Source organism: Alosa sapidissima, chromosome 14 (genome assembly GCF_018492685.1).
Source record: "Alosa sapidissima isolate fAloSap1 chromosome 14, fAloSap1.pri, whole genome shotgun sequence".
Lineage (NCBI taxonomy): Eukaryota > Metazoa > Chordata > Actinopteri > Clupeiformes > Clupeidae > Alosa > Alosa sapidissima.
The window spans coordinates 10,679,291-10,704,290 of record NC_055970.1 but is presented as its reverse complement, the minus strand read 5'-3'; the positions used below and the strand labels follow the sequence as shown (position 1 = coordinate 10,704,290).

Genomic DNA, 25,000 nt, shown 5'->3' with positions numbered 1-25,000 from the left:
ATTTGCATATGCTGAATCCTTGGAAAAAGAAAGTCCTGGACATTAATTTTTCTGTGTCCTAAACTAGCATTACTTGTGTCTAAGAGAGGCATCTCCATGGACACACTTCTCTTTGTGGATTCCTCTCTTTATCTTTATTTGGGCTGTGAATACATTTGCATTTACATCTGAATAACTCATTTCATTTCATCTTTCCCCATGTGATGCAAGTTCCACCCCGACCAAAACAAAATGCTTGAAAAAAGGGGAAGCTTTTAGTACCAGTAAGACAGTCTAGGCACAGTTTAATTTGGATGTCATGCCGCTGAAATATTTATCTTGCTGAATCAAAGATATGGCAAGTCCTTGAGCTCGGAGCAGATAGATCAGCTGTTTTGATCTGTGGCCGGTGATGGGTTCTGGAACGCTGCCTGCAAGTAGGCCACGTGCAGTTGCTGATAAGAGGGGGCCACCATTGGAGACCAGTTGAAATGACATGGCCTTATTTCAATTTCTCTGGGCACGTGAGGCATTTTCCACATGAAACAGGCTCTTTTTCATACGGTGGTGGTGGGGCAATGCCGTGTGACTCTGAGGCTGAGTAGATATAGATATATATATTTAAGACTAGCTGATGGAATACCAAATAGTCCTGAAAGGGTATTGGACATGCAAGTAATTACAATAACATAATACTGTAGGTGCTTTCAAATAATTAGTATAAAAGTATTTTTTTAACAGTTTGTTGTAAAAGCAATGTCATGTTAATAGTCTATTTTGATGGTAACTGGTTGGCATATCAATTAACCCTGTGCCGCAAGACAATTATTGTAAGTGTGCTGTCATCGCAGCTCTGAATCATCTCAGATAGTGACTATATCATTATATTCTCAGTCTTCTGGTCCTATTCACAGTAGTGTAGCCTCTGCCTGCATGTCTTTTCTCATTTACTCGTCGGCCTCTTTTCTAAACTGCACACCTCTGAGGTCAGCTCTGTAGGGCATAAGAAGACGATCTGCTATAACGTTTTTTTTGTGTCATGGTATTGTATCAATGTACAAGTAGTTGCTTAGATACTATTACATTTATGAAGTCTGGTTTTATGTGTGTATTGTGCAACATCAATCAATCAGCAACAGCAATCAATCTGAGCTCCGAGGTCAAGCAGATATGTTTTGCTAATCACTGAATATACTAAAAACCCATCCAATTATAGATGAATCAATTTCTGAATTAAATGGACTTATTTCTCCTGGTACTTCCTCCCCAGTGCAATCAGGCAATATTCAGACTCTGGCATCTCTTCTGCATCTACTTCTGAAATGTAATCATAGCAAAGTGAAACAAGGGGAAAAGTAAGAAAGTTTGCTGTGTTTCATTTCATGTAGCATTTCTGAGTTTTTTATTGCCTGCTACAATAGACTGATTTGATCAGCACATGGGCCATAGCAAAGCTCTCACTACATGCTTTGTGAGGAGTATGCACAAGGACCAGTGAGTCCTCTACAGCTAGAAAAAGCCTGCCCTTGAACTGAAACTGAAATGGTGTTTACACAGAAATCCAGCGAGAGTGATTCCTAAGAGGACATTCACGACTGTGGGTAAATACAGAAGGATGTCCAACTCTCGGCCTGAAGTGTTCTTTACTTTCCTATCAGTGATGTTGTTAAACTCAATATTGTTCTTATTGTAAAATGTAAGAATGTTAAAGAGGTATTCACTCAAGCAGTTTATTTATCCACACATAGAATAATGAAGTGAATAAATTAAATCTAGTGAATTTGACATGCCTTATTTGATATTGGCCAAATGAAAAGGAGAATTGTTTCAGACTTGTTGAATGCTCACCTAGAAAGAAGAAAATGTGTGTAGTTGACCTGTAGTATTGAATTCTACAATCAGAGAGTCATTTATTGAGCAGCTCCTTTGTCAGTTATTAAAATGTAATGTTTTTATGTTCTTCATATTTTTTCTAAATGGTTAAAAGTTAATGTTTGGTAAAAGGATATTAAGCCTTGGTATTAAAAATCGGTGTTATTATGTTTACACCGCAGTAGCTTCTGTTTTTGCAGTGTCCCCCCACATATCCAGCTCGTGGCATTGCAGTGTTAAAAACGTTGGTGAAGCGTCTGAAAGCCCATAAAGGCTGCTCGGGGTTCTGAATTCTGCCAGTCACCTCCTGTTAAGTTCAGTGGCTCCACACCGACTCGCTCTGATTGATGTGGTCTGTCCTGAACCCTTGGGGCGCTCATCAGTCCATCAGCTGGCATCATGGTGAATTAGGCCAGATTAGACCTACAGAGACAGCTCATTTTCTGACTGGGTGTTGGAGAGAAACAGAGACCGATGGAGGGGACCAGGGCTATTATCAGAAACAGAAAATTGAGGTATTAAAAGGCTTAGCGAGAAAAGAACACCACATCATGTCTGACCAGTGTAGTGCTTTCTAGCAATTCCTCCGGAAGAGTGGTGCCTGTAATGAACATGATAGGATAGCTCGAGCACACACACAGAGGAAGAAGACGGAAAGGAGTCAGACAAGCTTGTTTGTTTTCCGTAGGTCAGAAAGAATGACCTTATACCTCTACAGACTGCAAATAATGTGCTATAGTATATGAGACTTGCAAAGCTAGCGTAGTGTTGTCATTATTGGCATGGGAAAACAGGATCAGGATAGGATTTTAGCAGTTTTCTGTTAAAATAAGTGCATTTTCAACTATGTAGACAGAAGCAGATCTGCGTGTATTTTTACATTATCAGCAAGGGCTCCTGAACGATTGAGTAATCAAGGAGAGAGGATGGAGGACTTACGGTTCTCAAAGAGTAGCAGGGGTAAGTGATGGAGAGGGCTTGGGAAGTGTGTTTTATTTTCTTTGCATAGTGATGGCAAGGTGGCAACACCATATGGCGGTCGTATTATGTTCTGCTATGTTGTACCTTTAGATGTACACTTGTAATTTGGTGGCAAAGAGCAGTGGAAGAAAGCATATTGAATGAAATAAATTAACTCAAAGACACCAGCTAGAGGTTCATTCCTTCAATGTAAACTGTTTATGAAATGTATGGCATCTTGAGACTCATTGATCCAAGCTAATTAGTATTCTCAACAAATGCTGCAGCATGCCCGCCAGTAAAAACTTCATCTCATATCATAAGTACAATCTGTCCCACACAATAGTGTTGTCAGCACAAAGATTCCAGATGCTCTTCGTGTGTCAGATTAATGGATTCATAGAGGAAGTACTACCCACGGTACACTGCCCTCAGTTATGAAAACCCCTCACATACTGCTGCCAAGGGCATCTCAACACGACACCTTTATGAAGGCAATGAGACGCTCCTGCCATGCTATATGGTACGTGAACGCACTCAGTGCTAAATGGTGTGGTGCATTTTGTTGAATGTGTTCCAGCACATAGTTTCTTTCCTCAGATAGGCAGATGATTTTGATAGCTTTGATGGCAAAGGCCTTTATTTTCATATAAAAGGTTCTGCAATAATTAGGCTAAGGGGGAATTGCAGATATCGCAGAGAACTGATAATGTGGAGGTGGAGCAGCGTCTTGTGTTAAGAATGGCCCCCCCACACGCAGAGTGACACGTTTTGCTGCGTGGGTCAGGCACTGATAAACAGCTCCGTGTAGTCAAAGGAGTTTGACCTGGAAGTGGAGTAATGCAATGCGTAAGCACTCTTCAACAGATAAACATTTCAAGGTCATGGAAGCATAGATGTTGTCCTGAGAGTGGAAAGTTGACAGCATTCACCACTGATAATGTTTGGGTGTCATGTTTATTATGCAATAGTCATAGTCATCACCAGCGCTTGAAAGAAATTACTGAAATGCTGCAAATGTAGGGGAGGGAAATGAACACTTGAGGCGATTTGAAATGAGCAATATTTTAAGAAAATGCCCCATCTCCACCACCACTGCGTTATGTTTGAACTTAACAGCAGAGATAGTCACTGTGGAGCTCCGACTTTGTCACATTTATATGTGTATTGATGATGAATGTGATCCCCCGTGGTTCCATTGTCATCATAAAACACACACGCCAGAACTGCAATGACTGTAAATGTCACTGAATTGGCTACAATGTCCGAGTACTTTATGATGGGCAAAGGTAATTATTCTAGTTTTGTCATCTCCTTGTGTTGCTGATTAATTGCATCATTGTAGTGTTTGCTATGACCTGCTTAAACATTACTATTTTTTAATGGAACATTATACTGCATTATGCGTTTTCAGGGTCTCTGCATGTTTCTGGAGTGATAAGCGTGAAATTAAATTAGATGTCGTGTGAGGTATTGTTGTTATTTTCTGGACTTGTTAAGAGATGTTACCGTGCTGTGCACATCTAGCATATGGCAAGATGTGAACTGTTGAGCACAGGTGATGGGGAGAGTCTTGCATAGCTTTCACACTCAGTTGGGAGTGATAATGTGGAGTGACTGAATATCTAACCTTGTGCTTAGAGCTGAAAACAGCTTGTATCATCTGAATCAGAAGGCATTTGTGATATAATAAGGTCATTTTGTCAAAATCTTACAGTGTCTTGTTCTGTTATCAAAGGCTGTAAACAATGCAGTGAAACAAGGCGTAGTGTATGAAAGTTACTTGCATGAATTTGTTAGGTTAGCAATTTGTGGGATTGAGCATACATTTACATAAGTAGTAGAGCTAATACGTTTAACAAAAGTAGTGTTTGTCGTTTATTTGACAGTCACTAATCCATCTTCCCTATACCATTACTGTGTGTGACCACAGTCATCTCAGAAGTTGTAAGAATGCTAAAAGCAACGCTGACATTTCTTTCTAACCTCTGCCAAATGTAGCCACTGTAGCCGTTCAATCTTTCCTGTGGTTTATGGCAAGACTTATTGCCAGGCATGTTTGACTTTATAACTGGGAATTTCCTGAGTTCTTATTACAGAGTATACAGGGGTAGCCGTGGACTACTGGTTAGCACTTCGGCCCTGTAACCGGAGGGTTGCCGGTTCGAACCCCGACCAGTAGGCACGGCTGAAGTGCCCTTGAGCAAGGCACCTAACCCCTCACTGCTCCCCGAGCGCCGCTGTTGATGCAGGCAGCTCACTGCGCCGGGATTAGTGTGTGCTTCACCTCACTGTGTGTACACTGTGTGCTGTGTGTGTTTCACTAATTCACGGATTGGGATAAATGCAGAGACCAAATTTCCCTCACGGGATCAAAAGAGTATATATACTTATACTTATACAAAACCTATATTGAAATTTTAATGTTAGGTTACAAAGCTCTTGTAGTCATAGACATGTTCTTTTCCTCAATGAGCAAAGAGTCTTGTGCATGAACTGAAGCTATCATGTGATATGTGGGAGCAGTGAGCTGCCCAACCAATGTTTGTGCTTAGAATCTTGGTTGTGGTGATAAATTAGCAAATATATTTAGCCTTGTTATAGCTGTAGTTAGACTTTAGATTTTACACTGTGCCAGCCAGTTGAATTAGAGCCCATGGTATCCATAGTCATCCCAATCTGAAAGCAGACAATGTACAGTAAAGGCAGCAGATGGCTTATGTATTGGCTTGCAGCAGCTTTAAATCCTTGGGCTTCCAGTCAGCAAGTGGAGTAATTTAGACACTGGAGTTAACAGAAGAAGCTGGATGGCCATTATCTAAGTGACTCGCTGATTTAGATCGATTTGGTTTGATGACTTTATTTATGCTAATTTTGTCATTACCACTATATAATCTGCATTAACATCACTGGCATTACATCATTTTTTACAGCAAGCCTGTCGCGTGTGCTTTGTGTCCTAATTAGATTTGTTTCTTCAATGAGAAGTTTGATCCGCCTGGATGGTTCTGTGTTGATCCATCATATTGGGAAATAAATTACTGTATTAGGCATGAATAATTTAGATTCATTTCAGAATTGCATCTCTTCGGAGCAGCCATTTTTTTCATCCTCAAAATGATTTTATTAGGGGTCCAAGTAGTAGGCTGCGGCAAACCTGTTGTTTTTGGGCCCATATTCACAAAGGCTAAAAGTAGCTCCTACCAGGTGAATTTAAGAAAAACTCCTAAAATAATGGGACTCACAAAGCATTTTAGAGCTAAAAGTAGCTAGTGGATGTTCAACATTGCAATTAGTTAACTAGTCATAAATTATTCTTAAAGGCGCTCTAAGCGATGCTGGGTAACGTCACTTCTGTTGACGTTCAAACAAAACAGAAAGCTAGCTCGCTACTTCCTCCCCCTCCCTCCCGTGCAATTAAAACTCTCCTAAACACACATCTCATCTGCTAGAAAAGTTTGTTATGTTTTTATGGGCAAGGTTTGCCCAAGTTGTTTTGCGGCTGTTTTTGGAGCCTGGGTTGTCCACAGAGATCGCGTTTCTTTTACAGTGCATTCAGGGCACAGGCAGCTAGCGGATGGTGAGGTGATGTTTGCTGTAAGTGACAAAAAATTTTTTAGTCTAAAAAATGTATGACATCGCTTAGAGCACCTTTAATCCAGATTTGGAAAAAAATAATTTGGGATCTTCTGCTGCCATTGTGAAGATTTAGGGAGTGAGTGGAGGGGCTTAAACAAGCATTAGCTCTGCTCATACCTGAGGTCACCTGAGCTGCCACTGAGATCCTCCACTTACTTTGAAAGATCTATCAGTACCAGTGCAAGTCCCCAAAGAACCCCACTGGCAATTCCCCTCCCCCTCCCCATCTTCTCTCTTCCTCCTCCTCATCCTCACCTCTCCCTCTCTTCCTCCTCCACACCTCCTCCTCTCTTTCGTCTCACTGAGGCTGCTCCCACTGCAGCTGCTGCCTCTGCCTCTATCGGTGCCTCCGCTCTGCGCCCTCGCAGTAGGCCTACTGATGTGATGTGACAGATAAGCAGGAGCGAGGCTGCGCCTCGTCTGGGGAGAGAGCCGAGCACTTACACACTCACCTCTGGCCCTGAGAGAGCTCCAGCGGCAGGTGAAGCCCGCTGGGGGGCCGACCCGGAGCAGGCTGCTCCTGCAGCAGGCCTCTGCTCCCCCACCACGACTCCTCTCCCATCAGACCCACGCTAAAAGCTTAGCCCATCTCTCTGCCAATGGCAGTGGTATGATAATTATACAAGTAGATGGATTGAGTCAATATATGTAATTGTAATTAATTTTAGATTGTGCAGTTAATTAGCAGTAGAGGCAATGAGGTCTTCATTAGGACTTGATAGAAGTTTTGTAGAGAGAGCGCCCAGTCAAATAAATGGATCTAATAGCTTTTGGCATAGTGCTGCACATTTGTTTATTTGTAGATTTTTTCATTGTACTGTAATACATTATGTAAACAAGGCAAATTCTATTTATGGCATCATCATTTATTGCTTTGGCAGCTCTGGCTATTGGTCCCATTGTGCTGTTACTTAGGCTACAGCCTTTCAGTTGTGGTTTCAGTGTAGCCTCTTTTACATCATAGCAGTAAACGTGCTTAATTACCAACCATTTCGTTCGAAAATTCTAAAACAACGATGTTTTTTAATACTTCAAAATAACATTTACTAAATTAACCTTAAATTTTTTAGTAGCCATAGGTGTGTAGATTTTAACAAAATCTAGTTTGGTTCTTACCAGGGCTTTTACTGCCTGAAATATCCGATTTTGTTTACCACACTCAGAGTTTAGTGCTGGGCTGGTGGGTACTTATTCCCAACCTTTCTCACGGCACATCGACGGTTAGCCTGAGAATTCTCGTCATTGCAATTCAAAATTCCACTGGAGCTCCAAGTGGATTTGTACACGCAGACTTACAACACTGTTTACAGCTCTTCGAGTCACGGTAAATTTAAATTTTTGGTACATATCTAATTTAGATAAACTTATGGTGTGGGTGCTTGCGTTTCTTTAGGAATCCGCCGTCTTGGTTTGTATAGAAATGAATATTAAGTGACACATACACGTAAGAGGTTGGACATATGTGACAGTTGGTAATATGTGACGTTCCGATATGTATCACACACATACCTATGACGAATCAGAACTTATGTAACAGTGATGATCACCTTCAAGGGACTAGACTTGGGTAAAACTCTTTTCACTTTCTGATTATTCCAACTGCAAATCTTTAAACACATAATAGCATGGACTAGATACTTAGAATATTAATTTTGTTTGAATTTCTCAGGAATATGTTTTGTTTCCAAATGGGTGAATTTGTGTGTTTATTTTAGAAAACATGTTTGTTGTTGATGAAGTGATTGCAGTTGAGTGATGTTTGTTTTGACACCAGCTATCATCAAGGTAGTGGGGGATCCTTGTCAGAATCTGCCTCAGAATCAGCAAACAAGCATGATGGTTTTGTGTGATTATTATTTTGACAACAAATGATGTGGACTTCTTGGTAAACTTTTCACACAATATACACATAACAAGTGTAGCTATTAAAGCCCCCCTATGCAGTTTTGCCAATTACTTTGCTGTTTTCCCGCTTTTTTCTCGAAGGTTTCTCTGCTGAGCTCCCCCTACAGCTTTAGAGTATATATTTTACGACACTCCTTAAAGGGGAACTTGGCAACTATTTCAACGTAATAAACCCGTTTAGAAATCATTCGGATGGTTAAATGACCTGTTCCGGTGAAAATGGTGACTTTCCCCGCTGCGCCTAGCGTCCCCAGGCGGAAAACCAACCTTGCAACATTGAGACTTACCGTCCCGGAAAGAGAAGTGAGAAACAAGAAACTCGTTTTAAATCGTGTTTCTTACCTTGTAACATCCACATAGTTCTGCCAAACTTATGCTAACCGTTCGCTAGCTTGTAAACAAATCCATGTGCTTTATCGTTACCTTTTCCCACAGTTTGAAATAGCATAATGCACAATTTCTCCAGCAGAGGCGGAAATCCTGCCAAGTTTCCCTTTAATCAGTCAGTCTGCCGTTTCCTTTTTCCCTGTTTTCTCTGACAACAGTTTACTTGCTTTCTGCTTCTTTTTGCTGGCTCTGCCATGATAAATGTCTGAGAAACTCCATCGCTACCTTGTCTTAGCCCGTGCCTGGCGTGTATGTGTGGTAGTGCAGTTAAGCAATTTGTTACATCACGAGGCTGCGAGACTTTCTGTCTCTGAGTCCGGCGGCCTACCAGCCCAAAGTTGCAAGGCTGGTTTTTCCACTCACAGACGCTAGAGGGAAGTGAGACAGCCACCATTCATCCCCGAATAAGTCATATAACCATTCCAATGACTCTGAAGCTGTTAAGTTAAGGTAAATTAAGATAAAAAAAAAAACCTGCATAGTTCCCCTTTAATAAGAAGTTAGAATAAAAGAGTTAGAGTAGAGTATCTACTCAACATTGCCATTGCACAAAAGGTAAATGATTTGACAATGATTTTAGGGCACCCTCACTTCTGATATACTATCTATGAATGTATAGTACCAGTGCATCTTTACAGTAAGTAAAACAGTTGCTCAACTCTATTTTTAATCCAACCATAGTCGAGACTGCATTATAAATGGTCCTTTTGAAGCATTTCAAATCTGAGCTGTCGCCACCATGCACATAGCTTATAAGCCTTTTCAGAATCATCAGTCTGAGACCATCATGTCCCCTATACTGTAGCTTCACTCTTCTACAACCCTAATTAAAACTAGATGTACCACAGAGCGGTACAAAATATGACTGCCGCCCAGTCCCGCACATTCTCCCCGCAAAAATAAATCACACTTGTCAATATGTCTCCATCTCCTACTCCATCCCCTACTCTTGCAACTTGTGTATGTGAATGAGTGTGTGCATGTGTGTGTTTGCTTCTGTGTATATGTGTGCTTCTCTTTGTGTATGTGTGTGTGTGTGTGTGTGTATGTGTTCACTTGTGAGTGTGTGTGTGTGTGGGGGGGGTTAATGGTGTGTGTGGTGTGTATATTTATGTGTCTATGTGTGCGTGTGTGCTTGTGGGGCAATGGATCAAAACGAAAATCAATGGTTTCGTGTCATCCTTGTGGGGCTACATGCCCACCACGTTTTGTGCAGCCTGGTCTTTCAGTGTCCCAGGAATCGTTGACACAAAACTAATGGAAGAAAAAAATATCCGGAAGAAAAAAAACTCTAGCTAGTGGCGGTAATAATTCTATAAAATACAGCTAGGCCAACTCGTAGAAATGAAGTCATTGCACAACCATGCCATTTTTTTTTACTTTGCAACAGAAGTTGTACCCAAGCAAACTATTGAAATAAATTGGTTAAAGTCATTTCTTAGATGTCAAATTCAAGTTGTCTTTCCTCTGGGATAATTGGAAGATAAATAGATTTAACTGGTGTTACAGCCTAGGCACACGTACAGTATAGGAACTTAATTAACCTCAAAATATTTCAGCTACTTAATTTTCATCAGTCCCCATCAGTCTTTTTCAATTGGGGTAACATGGTCTCCACTACCACCTCTCTCTCTCTCTCTTCTCTCTCTCTCTCTCTCTCTGTCACACATACACACATTTCCCTCCATCTCTGCTCCCTTCATCCAACTCTCCACTGTGACCACTCCACTTTCAACATTCACTCTGGGAGTCCCAGTGTGTGTGTGCATTTTGGTTTCCAATTCATCTTCCCTGACGGACAAAATAAATGTTCCGATGCTGCCTGGCGATTCCCTGTTCCTTAGAAGGCAGCAGCACGCGCACTCCCCACAGAGAATAGGGTCTGGCTGTCAGCAATCAGAGCATTCAACAAGTGTCAAGGGACACACAGACACAAAAGCAACATGGCTTCAAAAAAGGCAGGAGATTTTGCTCAAAAGTAAGGATTCTCCAGAAATGAAAAGTGAATTACATGCAATTTTTTAAAATGACTCTGTAATGTCACCCCTTCAGGAAGTGCAGATGATCCATGATAAATGGACAGGGAAGTGGCATGAAATCGATCAGAGCTTATTATTACTTTTTATGTTAGAGAGGCACTGTCCTAATTCTGTCCTTGCTGCCAGTGCTCCTAGTTGTTGCGTGAGTGCTCACTTTTTTTCTTCACTTCGCTTGGAAATGGTTTGGAAATGTTTTTTATCTCCGAGAGTTTTTCAAAAGCATTTGCATGCACTCAGTATGTGGGAGGCTTGGCTCTCCACTCAGACAGAAGCTTACCTTTCATTTGAGACCAGGATTATGCTTCTACACAAAGGAGTTCATGTGCATTTGATTGTCAGTATGCATTTTGGATAACCAAAAGTCCTATGGGGAGTTTTCATAGGCATTTTACAAAACGCATGAGCATACCTTGGCAAATAATGGTCTAAAGCACTCATATTTTCATTCTATATTGATCTACTTTTGCACACAGCTTCACAAGACCTGGTGCTAGGGATCAGTTGTGTTTCTAAGGGATATCAAGTGACCTAGAGGGCTGAAATGTGGTCAGGTCAAAAATGCTTGTAATCCGGCAGAAAGAAAAAAATATAGCCTTTGTAACTCTGTGTTTTGAAATGTTTCCTACGAAAACTACAGGTTCTCAGCTTTCTATAGAGGTCCAACATTTGATGGTAGGCCCCAAAAGAGGTGGCTTGTAAATAGGCACAGTTCAATTTCAGGCAAAAACTTGAAATTGACCTTGAATTTTTTTTCCTGGCAAGATAAGTGAGGGAACAGTATAGAACAAAGTTGCAGAGTTTTTTTAATGTACTACATTTAGTGTGTGTGTGTGTGTGTGTGTGTGTGTGTGTGTGTGTGTGTGTGTGTGTGCGCTTCTCCACTTCAGCTTTCTGTGAAGAGGGCTGCCGCAGTGGAGGAACCTGTGTGGCTCCCAACACCTGCGTCTGTCCCTCCGGCTTCACAGGACGTCTGTGTGAGACAGGTAAGCTGCGGCACACACACACACACACACACACACACAGACAAACACATCTGCACCTCATTAAACATACCTTGCAGCCCACGCCACCTAGCTCTTCCCCATTATGTGTGTGTTAATGTGTGTTTGTCCTGAAGCTTTTTTTGTTTCCATGATTAAACATCCCTAGCATTTAGTGACTTTGCTCCCATCCTTGTTGTATGCAAAGTATGCATGTTGTCTGTGTTGGGGATGAGCTTTTTTGTGAAGGCCTGATCTAGAAAACAGCTGTTCAACAGGATGCATTGAGTGTGGCAAAAGAAAATATGCCCTCTCCAGTGAGTTGATCAGCTCTGTAGTCAGCCATTGTACCGTCTTATGTCATGTTCATGGGCACTTAATAGATGACTGCAGATACGAAAGCATATCAGTCTAAAATTAATTCCATTTGTTTTATTTATTTGGGTTTTATATGCATCTAAATTTGAATTGATAAAAGAATCAGACTTTGAATTACTGAGGCACAGTGTGTCATTCCAGGAAAAAATAAGTGGAGTGGGGGATGACTCAGCGAGGGATGACTGTGTGTTTGCCAACATTCCGCTGCCTCACCGAGCCAACAGCCTGCACTACCGCAGCAGGAAGTTATTAGTGCAAATAAGTCCACGAATCACCAGGAAGACAGGAAACAATTTAGGTTGACACATAAAACTTGTAATTGTGAAACATTTGTGCCTACCAGCGGTCTATTTTCCGATTGATATCTTCCTAGCTTTGCTTACTCTGCCGATCACCATTTAGAACAGGGGCTTCATCATCTGAACAAACTAGCTAGAACTACAGCATAAGGATGCTGCAGTTGCTTTGTTATATTAATGCTGTCTCTCTATCTCACACACAGTCTCTCTCCCTCACTCCCTCCCTTTCTCTCATCTCTCTCTGTCTCTCATCTCTCTCTCTCACTTTACCTTTTCATCTGCCTTGGGTGCAACCCAGCTATTTACCCAACCATCTATTTCCCCCCCGGTTGTTATACCCAGCCCTGGCTGCCCTGCTGAGCCGTGTTGGCGGCGGAGCGGTGGCCGAGGGTGGGGGTGTGGCAGTGTCCGAGGGTGGGGGTGTGGGGTGGGCTGTCTCCCCTCCTCCCCCTTCTCACCCTCACTACCCTCTAAGTGCCTAGACCCACCGCAAAATGACACACCAGAGGACCAACAGCATGTCCCCTACAATTTAAGGACAAATATATATGATGTGTAAGTGTGTGTGTGTGTGAGCATCCCTGCTGGAGACAGCAGCATGCCTGCCCAAACCCCCTCCCATCCCCAGAGGTGCTCTTGGGTGGGATATTTTATGGTGCTGTAGAGTTTGAGACAAGAGTCTCTCTAAGGTGCCTCTGACATTTGGTGAGAAATAATTACTGCTGATCCATTCATTATATCAGAAGGTCACACTCTACGGACAGAGGAATAGTCTAACGTGTGTTTCTGTGTAAGGCAGGGGTCTCAAACTCCCGACCCGCGACATCCCAATTCCGGCCTGCGACGTATGTCAAAATAATAATGTAATCCGGCCCTTGAGGGTATTTTTAATTGCGACAAACAACGATACTGATTAAAATGGACGATAGATCCAAGTACGGTGACAAATCTTATTTGTACTCTCCTCCACTATTTGCTAGACATCCAGAGCTTGATTCAAACCCTAAATCGCTGCACAAAGTTTTCAGGAAATACTTGTATTACACGCGAGAAACACAAAGACGTGCATTTGTAATGACGTCAGCGATGCAGGCCATAGTTTTGCACAAATTGAAGCAGAAATAGGCCTACACCAAATGTTGAAAAACGTTCACGTGTGATCTTAGGTAGGCTATGTTATTCACCTATTCTAATTCTGAAGGAGAATATCCTTTTCGAGATTATGATCGATCGTCTATTGACAGTGATAGTCACGGTGCGTCTGTGAATGGAGGTGCGTCTTTGCGTGTATACAACGGTGTCCACTAAGCATACCATGCTTATTTCGAACCCACTGCCCAACATAGCTTGGAGGTTGCAGTGGTAATCGTGATGATGGTCTCCGTAATGGACGTGGTACAGACAGCAGGGCTAGTAGAAATAGGGCTCTGAAGAACTGCAAAGTCACCCGCGATAGGAACTGATTTGACCAGGATACTTTATTGTAGGCCTTGTGGTTATACATGGTTATATTGTTGGTATACATCTTACTGTAGGTGTTTTCCTGTTCATTTGTTATGTGGATGATATGACAAAAAAGGAAAGTAAACCTGCTCAAATATGTTCATCCAGTATTTACTGAAAGGTGCAATTTCAGGTGCTTGCCATCCAGTGGCAAATTAGATGGGTAAATTTACCCCCTTCATAAACTTTTGTTTATACTCAAAGATTTTTACATTTAGAGTAGGACTTTATCTCTGACCACTTTCAAGCCATGGCCTTGGCAATGGTGTTGCTTTCTTAACCCTGACGCCTAGTTTGCCAGGTTTAAAAAAGTTATGAGAGGAAAATATTTCTATTTGGTGTGAAACACACACATAGGCCTACCTGTTTTTATGTTTTTTTGTTTGTTTTTATAATTTGTATTAATATTTATTTTATCATTATTTTATTTATAAGCTAAGGTTGTAACACTGACGTGGCCCTCCAATCAAATGACATTGGCAGAAGTGGCCCCCAGCTCATTTGAGTTTGAGACCCCTGCAGGGCTCTACAGTGCGCCCATTTCACTCGCATGTGCGAGTAAAAATGATGACGTGCGAGTGCAAAAAAATATCTAGGCGCACTGGTGCGAATGACTTCTAACCATGTCAATGTTTGTCTACAAAATACACCGCAACATCGAGAAACAGTACTGGTGCAAACCATAGAATCACGTCGCGAATGCAGCATAAAATTACACCTCCCATCAACGTTAGAAGTTTCGCGTTGGGACTCGATAGTAGTAGTCGCTTCTATGAAATCCATGAGCGTGCAGAAAAAGCGGAATGTTAGACTAGCCAGCCAAGATGAAAAGATTGAAGAAATTAGTTCTTCTATCCACCGAAATCATCGGATATAGGAGGAACAGGATGAGATTCTGAGAATGCAGTGAGAGAAGGAAAGGTAACCTAACATGCCTTTTAGCCCAGTTGACGTATTGGCTGCAATATGCAAAATATAGCTGTAGCGAACAGGCACAAAAGTAGCTTCCCGTAATACTCCCATTTTATTCAAAGGTAGAACGCTACTGACAACTCCAGGCTTCCACGCATGCTTGTTTGTTTACACCGAATACAAGCTTAAGTGCAAAACGAAAGTAGGCCTAACGTTTGGCTACTGCCCCCATCAATGCAGATATTTCAAATAAAAAATAAGTATAAAAGTATAAAAAAAATATATATATATCCTTGATTAGACTATGTTGGGTTTTGTGGAAGAGAAAATGGACTGTTTTAGTAGTAGTATTAGGCAGTATGCAGTCAGATAGGTCACCGTGGGCATATTTGGATTAGCTACAGGTGGATTCACAAATAAATAAATTAGCCTACATTTGGCAGGATACTTGATATACAGGCTAAATGCAAATATGGCAATGTATTATATTATTTTACATTAACAAAATGTAAGAAAATAGAACAGACTGAAAATAAAGTAGGCACTGATCTTTAAAATCCTGTTTCCTGTAGCCTAAATGTTGTCAGTCATTCTTAATATTCGCAATTGGTGCACTGGCATGTTTAACTGTTAGCTGCAGTGTAATGTTAGATTATGTGTAAGTTAAGTACAGAACTGACTGTGCTCCCAAATTTTTGTCTGTGCTCCTAAATTTTTTAACTTGGGCGCACAAGTACTCCTGGAAAAAAATGTTAGTGTAGAGCCCTGGACCCCTGGTGTATGGCAATTAAGTCTCCCTGTTCTCCTGTGCTGCTGAAGACAGGCTTTTAGGCACCAAAATGTGTTCTTAAGAACCTGAAGCCTGCCTTTCCACCAAGCAATGACATATGGTTTTATGCCATTACAGTAATCTGTGGTGCTGAAAAGGGTCTAGCTGTGCACAGATTTACTCTTCAAACCAAATGCAGAGAGGCCCTGTGGTGTTTGATATTACTGAGTATTTTCAAACTGCATTTGTCAAATCTCTACAAATCTTCCCCTTCAGACCAAATGCTCACTGGTTGTCACTCTCTATGTATGTGTGTTTGTCTGTGTTTGTGTGTCAGGGTGTCTCAGAAATGTTGGGATTTTCAATTGCACCACCAATCCTGAGCTGGCCTCTTGTAAATCAGAAGGGTCTGCGGTATGTAATTTGCAGATTTCTCTGTAACGAGGGAAATCGCCACGGATCCTCTCCGCCCCGTGCCTCTCTCTGCGACGTGCAGACTCAGATTCTGATTACTTTCTGCTCTGGGAGGTGGAACAGTGGTCGGGGGTGGCGTGGAGTCGAGTGGCGGTGTACGCAGCGGGTGGGGGAGGGGGGGCGGAATTGAGATGGAGATTGGGGAGTTCTCTCAGAGCAGGTGTCTTGTACGGCACCGGCGAGAACATTGTCTGTGTAATGAGTTCCCTCTCCACAATCCTGGCGTCCTTAGCCTGCAGTGCTGTTCCTTTGGCGGTTGGGCAGACGCGGTATTGTCTTTTCCGCTGGCCGAGGCCCGCGTGAGTAAGGTGCTTGATGCCGCCTTCCATCCGTCTCGCTTGTCTTGCCTCGCCTCTCGTGTGGAATGAAAAAGATCCATTTCCTTCCGCTCGTCAGCGTGGCCTTTGGGGACGATGCGATGCACTCGCGTTGTTCCACACAGCCACTGAGGAGCCTCATCGCCTCACAGAAGGAGAGGTTAAACACTTTATAATAGAAATCATAGCGGGAAGATTTAGTTGTTCTCTCTCTCTCGCTATCTCTCTCTCTCTCTTTCTCCATCTCTTTCTCTCTCTGTTTGTCTGGCTTTTCTATGCCTGTTTGCTTCTTGCCTTTCATATGCAGTTGATGTCCTGCCACTGCTGATAGCTACAGGACAATGATTTTTAATAGCTCTCATCAGAGAGTTGTTATGGCAAACAGGCTTTAATGGAGATCTGAGCACTGTGGCTAATGATATTGAAGGGTGAAATTAAAAAACGTACCCCAGTCTCCCTGCGTCATGCCAGCCTCAGTGACAGCAAAGGGTCCCCCAACTCCTTTTTGCGATTTTAACATCCAAGTTGCTCAATTATTCTTGGCAAAGAGGATACTAGTATTAAGCACATACGGAGAAGGATCTAATTAATTTGATGATCTCATAAAAGCAATTAAGGAGGGAGTACGGTGTTCATTTTAGGACATCCTTAGACTCAGGTGTCAGACTCAGAAAAACATCGGTCATCTTCAGACAAAACTGCCTCAGCGTCAGAAAAACCTCTGTCATCTTCAGACAAAACTGCATCAGCGTCAGAAAAACATCTGTCATCTTCAGACAAAACTGCCTCAGTGTAAGAAAAACCTCTGTCATCCTCAGATAAAACTGCTTCAAACCAAACTGCCTCAGAAAAACATCTCTAAGGAGTCAGGTCTCAGAAAAAACGCTGTCAGAAAAAGTGGAGTCAGGTCTCAGAAAATCGGGTCAAAAAAAAAGCTGTCAGAAAAAGTGGAGTCAGGTCTCAGAAAAAACGCTGTCAGAAAAAGTAGAGTCAGGTCTCAGAAAATCAGGTCTCAGAAAAGTATTAAATAAAGACAAATGTGCTATGCCATGATGTAATACCATATGATACCATTATAAAACGTTAGCAGTTGTCATTGTCATTGCACAACAATAATAGACAGACATAAAGATAGACAGGTACTTGAAATGTAATCCCCAGGGGACAATAACTGCAGCGTTGTTGAATTAATTTGATATGAGATGTTATCTTAACTTATTTAGAGAAATGTGCCTTGTTGTTGGTACCTGCTATTTCATGTATTATCATAATGGTATTATATGGTATTACATCATGACATAGCACATTTGTCTTTATGGGGGTTTGGGAATAATGATGTGATGATAATGATGCAGGTTTCTTACTGGTAGGTAGTGTACAACTGGGAAACGGTTAGCAAAAGTAAGAAATAATGGTCCAGGTGTCGTTCTGGACTTTCGTGGTGGAAAAATGTTTAACCCACTTTTCCCTAGCTCATTGAATGTACCGTAATCCTACGAAAAACAAATTATTTTGCTGTATGTAGTACGTAGCTTACTCCGGTATGTGCCTTACAGCAGCTGCTAATGTTACTAGCGAAGTGAGGTTAGCTAAGTTACATCCATGGATTTCCTACAATGTGTATGCCATTGGATCACTTTCTACCTTTACTTATAATTTCTACATCTAACCAAGCACCAGTGACCAGGCTTGGAATTTCACCATTCTGGGGGCAAGGCCACTTGGCCTTCAGTTGGGCATATTTGGTGGGGGGCACAAAGGCCACATGGGCACCAAGGCCAAAGTTAACTATACAGTAGTAGGCTATAAAAATGATCAAAGTTGTATTTAGCCTATTCACTGCAGTAGACCTGCATCATTGTATGAAACATTACAAAAACATGAAACATTACATATTACATATAACTGTAAATCATCTGATCATCTAATAAAAACAGATATCTAGGCTATATATAACATTTATTTTATATTTGGCCTGCTATGAAATCATGTATTGAACAATTTAAATTTAAGCACAGCTCATCTTTAAGAAACTCAAATAGCCTAGATGCATGCTTAGCATTTTGTGATCAGGCTACTTTCACAAACTCTTAGTCAGCTGTCCTCTGATTTACCAATATCTAGGCGATATTTGTAACGTTTATTTTGTATTTGGCCCGTTATGAAATCATGTGGAACAATTTAAACACATTGTAAAACTTAAAGGAGAATTCCGGTGTGATATTGACCTAAAGTGTATTGAAACATGATACCGGTAGCCATCTTGAATTTAGTCAGGATAAGTCGAGCTTTTTCAAAGTTCTCAATGTCTCGTTTTAAATGTCAGGGCCCTCGGAAGTCTACCAATGAAGTGTGGAGATACATTGAGCCTCATAAATGGGTGTAAAACAGTGATTTATTTGCATGGCTAGCCCGATGCCGAAGCACCACTATTGAAAAAGCTGTTGGTAGCATCGGCTAACTAGCGCCAGATTTTGGAGTGCAGGGGACAAGCCGAGATGGGCTATGAGACATACGTTCACACTCGGTATCATGTTTCAATACACTTTAGGTCAATATCACACCGGAATTCTCCTTTAAAGCCCAAATTTGGAGACATCAACGCATGTCGAAATTTACTGCCAATTCAAAACTGGATTACTCTGGAACGGCTAACTGTACAGGGGACTGCTTTACACCTTTATGTTCGGTAAGGTCTGCTGTTTATTCTGATATGTGGTTTGTCATGTGTTAAAAGAAGGGTTCGTAAAGTATTCCACCGAGATGAATGGGTAGGGAGATCATGGACGCAAAACCTTCAGTAGAATGTATGATTAAATTGAATTATATTATTTACTTTTCTCGCGAACCGTTCAACACAGCAACTATCAGCGTTTAAAAGCTGAGAAAAAGCTCTTTCATGTGATGTCTGTGTGATGAATAGGCTACTTCGCGAGTAGTTCAACTGAGAAGAATGGGTGAATTTGGATGCACTTTCTTGCGATGTCACTTTCTCCACTGCGTAAAAGACTAAATTAATTTGCGCTGTGAATGCTAAGATTATTTTGACAGGCCGCAGGCTAAATAAAAATCTCTATTAGTTGGACACAAAGCAGAATATTGAAAGAAGGGGGCACCAAGGCCACCGTGGCCTGTAAACCTATGATTTTCAAAGGGGCTTCACGGCCAACGCAAGGGACTACCACGGCCGTCGTGGCCGCCGTGAAATTCCTACCCTGCCAGTGACAGAATAACGTATTAAGCATAATATTAAACTCACCGTTCTGTATCCGTCGTCTTCTTCTGTCCCCACAATAACTTTTCATTTGAGACTTTTTCGTCTGACTGTTTTTTCTGACAGCGTTTTTTCTGAGACCTGATTTTCTGAGACCTGACTCCACTTTTTCTGACAGCGTTTTTTCTGAGACCTGACCACTTTTTCTGAGGCAGTTTGGTTTGAAGCAGTTTTATCTGAGGATGACAGAGGTTTTTCTTACGCTGAGGCAGTTTTGTCTGAAAATGACAGATGTTTTTCTGAGTCTGACACCTGAGTCTGGTTTTTCTGACGCTGAGGCAGTTTTGTCTGAAGATGACAGAAGTTTTTCTGAAGCTGAGGCAGTTTTGTCTGAAAATGACAGATGTTTTTCTGAGTCTGACACCTGAGTCTGGTTTTTCTGACGCTGAGGCAGTTTTGTCTGAAGATGACAGAAGTTTTTCTGAAGCTGAGGCAGTTTTGTCTGAAAATGACAGATGTTTTTCTGAGTCTGACACCTGAGTCTGGTTTTTCTGACGCTGAGGCAGTTTTGTCTGAAGATGACAGGTTTTTCTGACGCTCAGGCTGTTTTGTCTGAAGATGACCGATGTTTTTCTGAGTCTGACACCTGAGTCTGAAGATGTCCTAAAATGAACACCGTAAGGGAGAGATTAAGTAAACAAACAAACTGCTTCTACTGAAGGACGGCTTGGTCACCTCTGGGCCCAACGCATGCTACCATATTTGATGAAGGTGCCCTTTAATATAAACATTCTCCGTGGGAGGTCTGACCAGATGCTATGGTGCAGCTTTTTGCCTTATTTATGATGTATGTTTCATTTAAGACCCTGGTGGATGCATACAAGGTGGTTGATCTTATGACGAATGAGGAAAGGAGACCAATGTGAAATTTAAACACAGCATTAGTGCAAACATTGCTGCCAATGTAGGCATATGTGACCGCAGTAAAAGGTTTACGGAACACAGTAAATGGTTAAGACCCTTCAGGAAAGTGTGATAGGTGATAAATCCGCAGATGGAACAACCCCCTGTGTTGGGTGGGTTACAGCAGGCATGGCCAGCATGTTAGACAACGCTAAATTAATTATTCATATGCTCTTGTGATCTGTTGTGGGCAGGCACTGATGGGTTATTGCATTTTTGTCTGTAGTAATACCTGCATCATGGTTCCATAGTCAAATAGATGCTGTGCCTTTAATGAGCCTCATGCTGTTGTTTAAGTGCAGTGGCAGGAAATCAGCTAATCAAACAACAATAACTGTATTCCCTAATGACACCAGACCAAAGGAATGGCCCAAGCCCCTCAAAAGGACATCTTTAACAAATTGTACACAGATGTCTCTTGCTGTGGAGTACACCATGACAAATTGCCCAAATCACAATGCACTCAGTTTAATTTGAGATAAAGCCAGTGGGCAATTAAAGCATATTTAATCACACAGTAATTATTTTTTAAAATCAGTTTCATGTTTTAGCAGATGAACCATTCGACTTTGACCAATCTATGTTGACGTTTTAATGGATTTTAATTTTTATTTTTTTGCTCTTTATATTATATTGTCCCCTCATCCTGTAAGTCATCATTCATTGTTCTTATTCTTTCAGATGAGTTCCCCTTCCAATCTTTGAAGCCCCAGACCATCATTATAGCCCCAATGGAAAAATCCATTTTTGCTTATGAAGTTAAACTCTTGGAAAAAAAGTTCAAAGACGTTCAAAGCCACTTCCGATATAAAGTCGACCCGCAAGAGTGCCTCAGCCATAGCTGCTGCTCTCTCAGGTTGAAATGAGGTGTAATTTTGAGTGATGCTCTTGTTTAGCTCCCAGAAGGTCATCAGTGATTCTCTGGCCATCTGGGTTGATGACATAGGCAGCACAGACTCAATGCACCATGCACAGACTCAATATACCATGCACAGACTCAATGCACCATGCACAGACTCACTGCTCCATGTACAACACGCTATAGGGTCACTGAAGTTGCAAAGGGGTTACAATGGGGAGTAGGGTTCATGCTTCACATCTGCTCAGAGGCGAACAACTTCCTCGACGAGCCTCCATATTATCTAGAGGACAGCACTGGTTTTTTTTCCCCTCCTGTTGTCAATCATGATCCTGTCCCTTCTCCCACCACTAGAGCAGCACGACTTGATTTAGAGATTACAGCTCCCTGCGCGGATATTAATAAGGAATGTAAATGAAAGGCTGCGACTTAATGAAACACAATTGCTAGTGCATTAAAGCAAGTGTGGGCGTGTGTGTTGTGATGAGTTAATAACCAGCCCATTGCTCCAGGTCTCTAAACAGTGCATGTTGTTGTGATAGCGTGTAAATCTAAGTCAGGGGAATGGAGAGCATGGAGACGGCTCCCGTGTGCAGATTCAGCGCGCCTATTGAACAGACATAGACCTACGGTGGGCCCTGTGTAGTAACAAAAGCAGAAGGCTGGCGCAGTGAGCGGTCTCGGCTCTGCAGTGCGCAGAGTGGAGGTGAGGGAGATGCTCTGTGACTTCACTTCTAAGAGGGTTCTCGCTCTATCAAGGTCATGGTGTCCATTCTCAGCAAGCAAGCACACAGGTAAAACGCATATATCCCCAGTGGTGTAAATGTAGTTTAACTAGATGTACCGCAGAGCGGTACAAAATATGACCGCCGCCCAGTCCAGCACATTTTTTCCACAAAAATAAATCACGCTGAAAGGCCTATATGATTCTAACTGTCTCACTAAATTGCATTATCCACACTCAATTCTCACTGCTATGTGCTAGACAACAAGTACCAAAACATGATTAGTTCACAGATTTCACATGTAAAATTCATTTTATACAACCCCACCCCCATCTCGCCGCTTCGCTGCGTGGCGGTCATAATAAGAGCTGAAGGTAGATAGATATTGAAGGTAGAAAATACTGAAGGTAGATCGATATTGTACTGACACACGCACACACACACACACACACATACAGTACACACACATAAATACGTCATCAACTACAGCGATATCTTGGATATTTTCCTTTTATTGCTTTAATAAATGGAATCTTTGTCCATTTAATTTGGCCTTTTTTACAATAATTTTCAAAAATCCCCTGTTGTTGTGAAAGCATATTTTGTACAAAGTAATATTAATTAATAAAATAAAGCGAAATAAAATAAGCGAATGCATAAATATTCACCCCCCTTAAAGCGACTGGCCTAAATCAACAGCGGTCCTGCCAATTGGTGCTAATAATCTCAGAATTTTTGAAATGGGGATCGCCTGAGTGCAGTGAATGTGTATAGTGTAGTAATATAAAGACACCTGCGTCTGGAAGGTCCAGTCACTGGTCAATCAGTATTCCTGGCTATAACACCATGAAGACAAAGAATACTCCAAACAACTTGGCCACCAAGGCATCTATGACAACTCTGAAGAAGTAAAAAGCTGAGATGGGAGAAACTAGGCATACAGCAACTTTTGCCCGAGTTCTTCATCAATCAAAGCTCTATGGGTGAGTGGCAAAAGCTCTTATTAAATCTCGACTAAAGTTCGCCCAAAGACATGTGGGAGACTCCTATGTCAAATGGAAGAAGCTTCTTTGGTCTGATGAGACCAAAATTGAGCTTTTTGGCCATCAGACTACATGCTACTGTATGTTTGGCGGATATCAAGCACAGCACATCACCAAAAACGCACCATCCCTAGTCCGAGTCAAAGCCCAGACCTCAATCCTATAGAAACTCTATGGCTGAACTTTAAAAGGGCTGTTCACACCCGATCCCCTTCCAACAGAGTAAAATTACAGTACCCAGATATGCAAGCCTAATTGAGACCTATCCACGCAGGCTCCATGCTTTAATTGCGATCAGAGGTGCATCTACTAAATGCTGACTTGAAGGGGGTGAATATTTATGCAATTGCTTATTTTCCATTATATATTTTTAATTAATTATCATTACTTTGTAGAAATCTGCTTTCACTTTGACAGTAAAGAGTGGATTTTTGTAAATTATTGTTAAAAAAGGCTAAATTAAAAAAATATATTAAAAAAAACATACATACATACATAAATACATACATACATAATACTTACATACATACATACATACATACATGCATACATGTGCACATGCACTTTGTTATATTCCTATAGGTTTTATCAAAACTGTGCTATATATACAGTCTATGAACTTATCTATCAGTAGCCAGCAGCTCCGACATGAAGGTTGAATGGAACAAAGAGTGGATGTGGAACATATAGCTGCCCTACACTGTGCCTGTCACACCGAGTCAAGACAAGCAGAAGGCATAGGGGCCAGTCAGCAGCAGGTCTATAGCTGCCATTAACCGCTTGGTCTGGTAGGAATACAAAGGCAGGGAGTGCTGCCATTGTGAGTCACAGGGGCCCATCAGAGCCATTGTGCAAACAGATTGTCGTCTCCTTAATAACACATATGTGCAGGGGCACCATGCAAAACAAACACAATGGCGACGAATAACGGTACTGACAGCGAGTCTTCGTAGGATACGATTTGAATGCTACCCAGAGATGCACTTTCTTGTCAGGGAATTTCAGGTTATCTCTCTTCATGTTTTTTGGACGTGAAGCTAATTACTTTGCCACAGAGCAGGAGCATGCAGGCGCCGGCTTCCTTAATTGCTGTGGTGTCAGAAAGAAAAGTAGGCTGACGGAAAAAGCCGCGCGAGCCACCGTGACAGGCCCGAGATGGGAAAATGACTCTGAGCGGCCAGGTGGAGGAATAAAAATTGCCCCACACAATGGCTCTCTTCTAAGTGCCAGGTAGGAAATAATATGGATCATTTAAATGGATGGACTGTGCTTATAACAATGGCCAAGTTGTGACTTGCAGCCTGTCCATAAGTATAAGTATAAGTATAAATACTCTTTTGATCCCGTGAGGGAAATTTGGTCTCTGCATTTATCCCAATCCGTGAATTAGTGAAACACACTCGGTGAGCGAACACAGTGAGGTGAAGCACACACTAATCCCGGCGCAGTGAGCTGCCTGCAACAACAGCAGTGCTCGGGGAGTGCCTTGCTCAAGGGCACTTCAGCCGCTTTCTACTGGTTGGGGTTCGAACCGGCAACCCTTCGGTTACAAGTCCGAAGCGCTAACCAGTAGGCCACGGCTGCCCCCATATCCTAGCCTGAATAGCATGTGATGTATGGACTATGTCTTGCATGTGCTTTCCTGTCTTCTCTGTGCTAGTTTTTATCTGCACCAGACACACGCACACCTGCAGTGACGCCACACTTCGACATTCACCAGCCCACTGGAAATCATGGAGCAATCACTTCTAATCCTATTGAGGTGTTAATCTATGCCCTGTGC

General features: G+C 41.9%; 1 protein-coding gene across 2 annotated transcripts in view; it reads left to right on the top strand.

Annotated features, from left to right (window-relative positions):
- The window catches only part of LOC121681975 (protein kinase C-binding protein NELL1-like), a 168,626-nt gene that overhangs the window by 124,102 nt on the left and 19,524 nt on the right, over window positions 1-25,000 (top strand). For both annotated transcript variants that reach the window (XM_042061943.1, XM_042061944.1), the window contains one exon: window positions 11,669-11,764. In XM_042061943.1, the coding sequence (XP_041917877.1) occupies window positions 11,669-11,764 (96 nt within the window). The remainder of the gene's footprint in view (window positions 1-11,668; window positions 11,765-25,000) is intronic.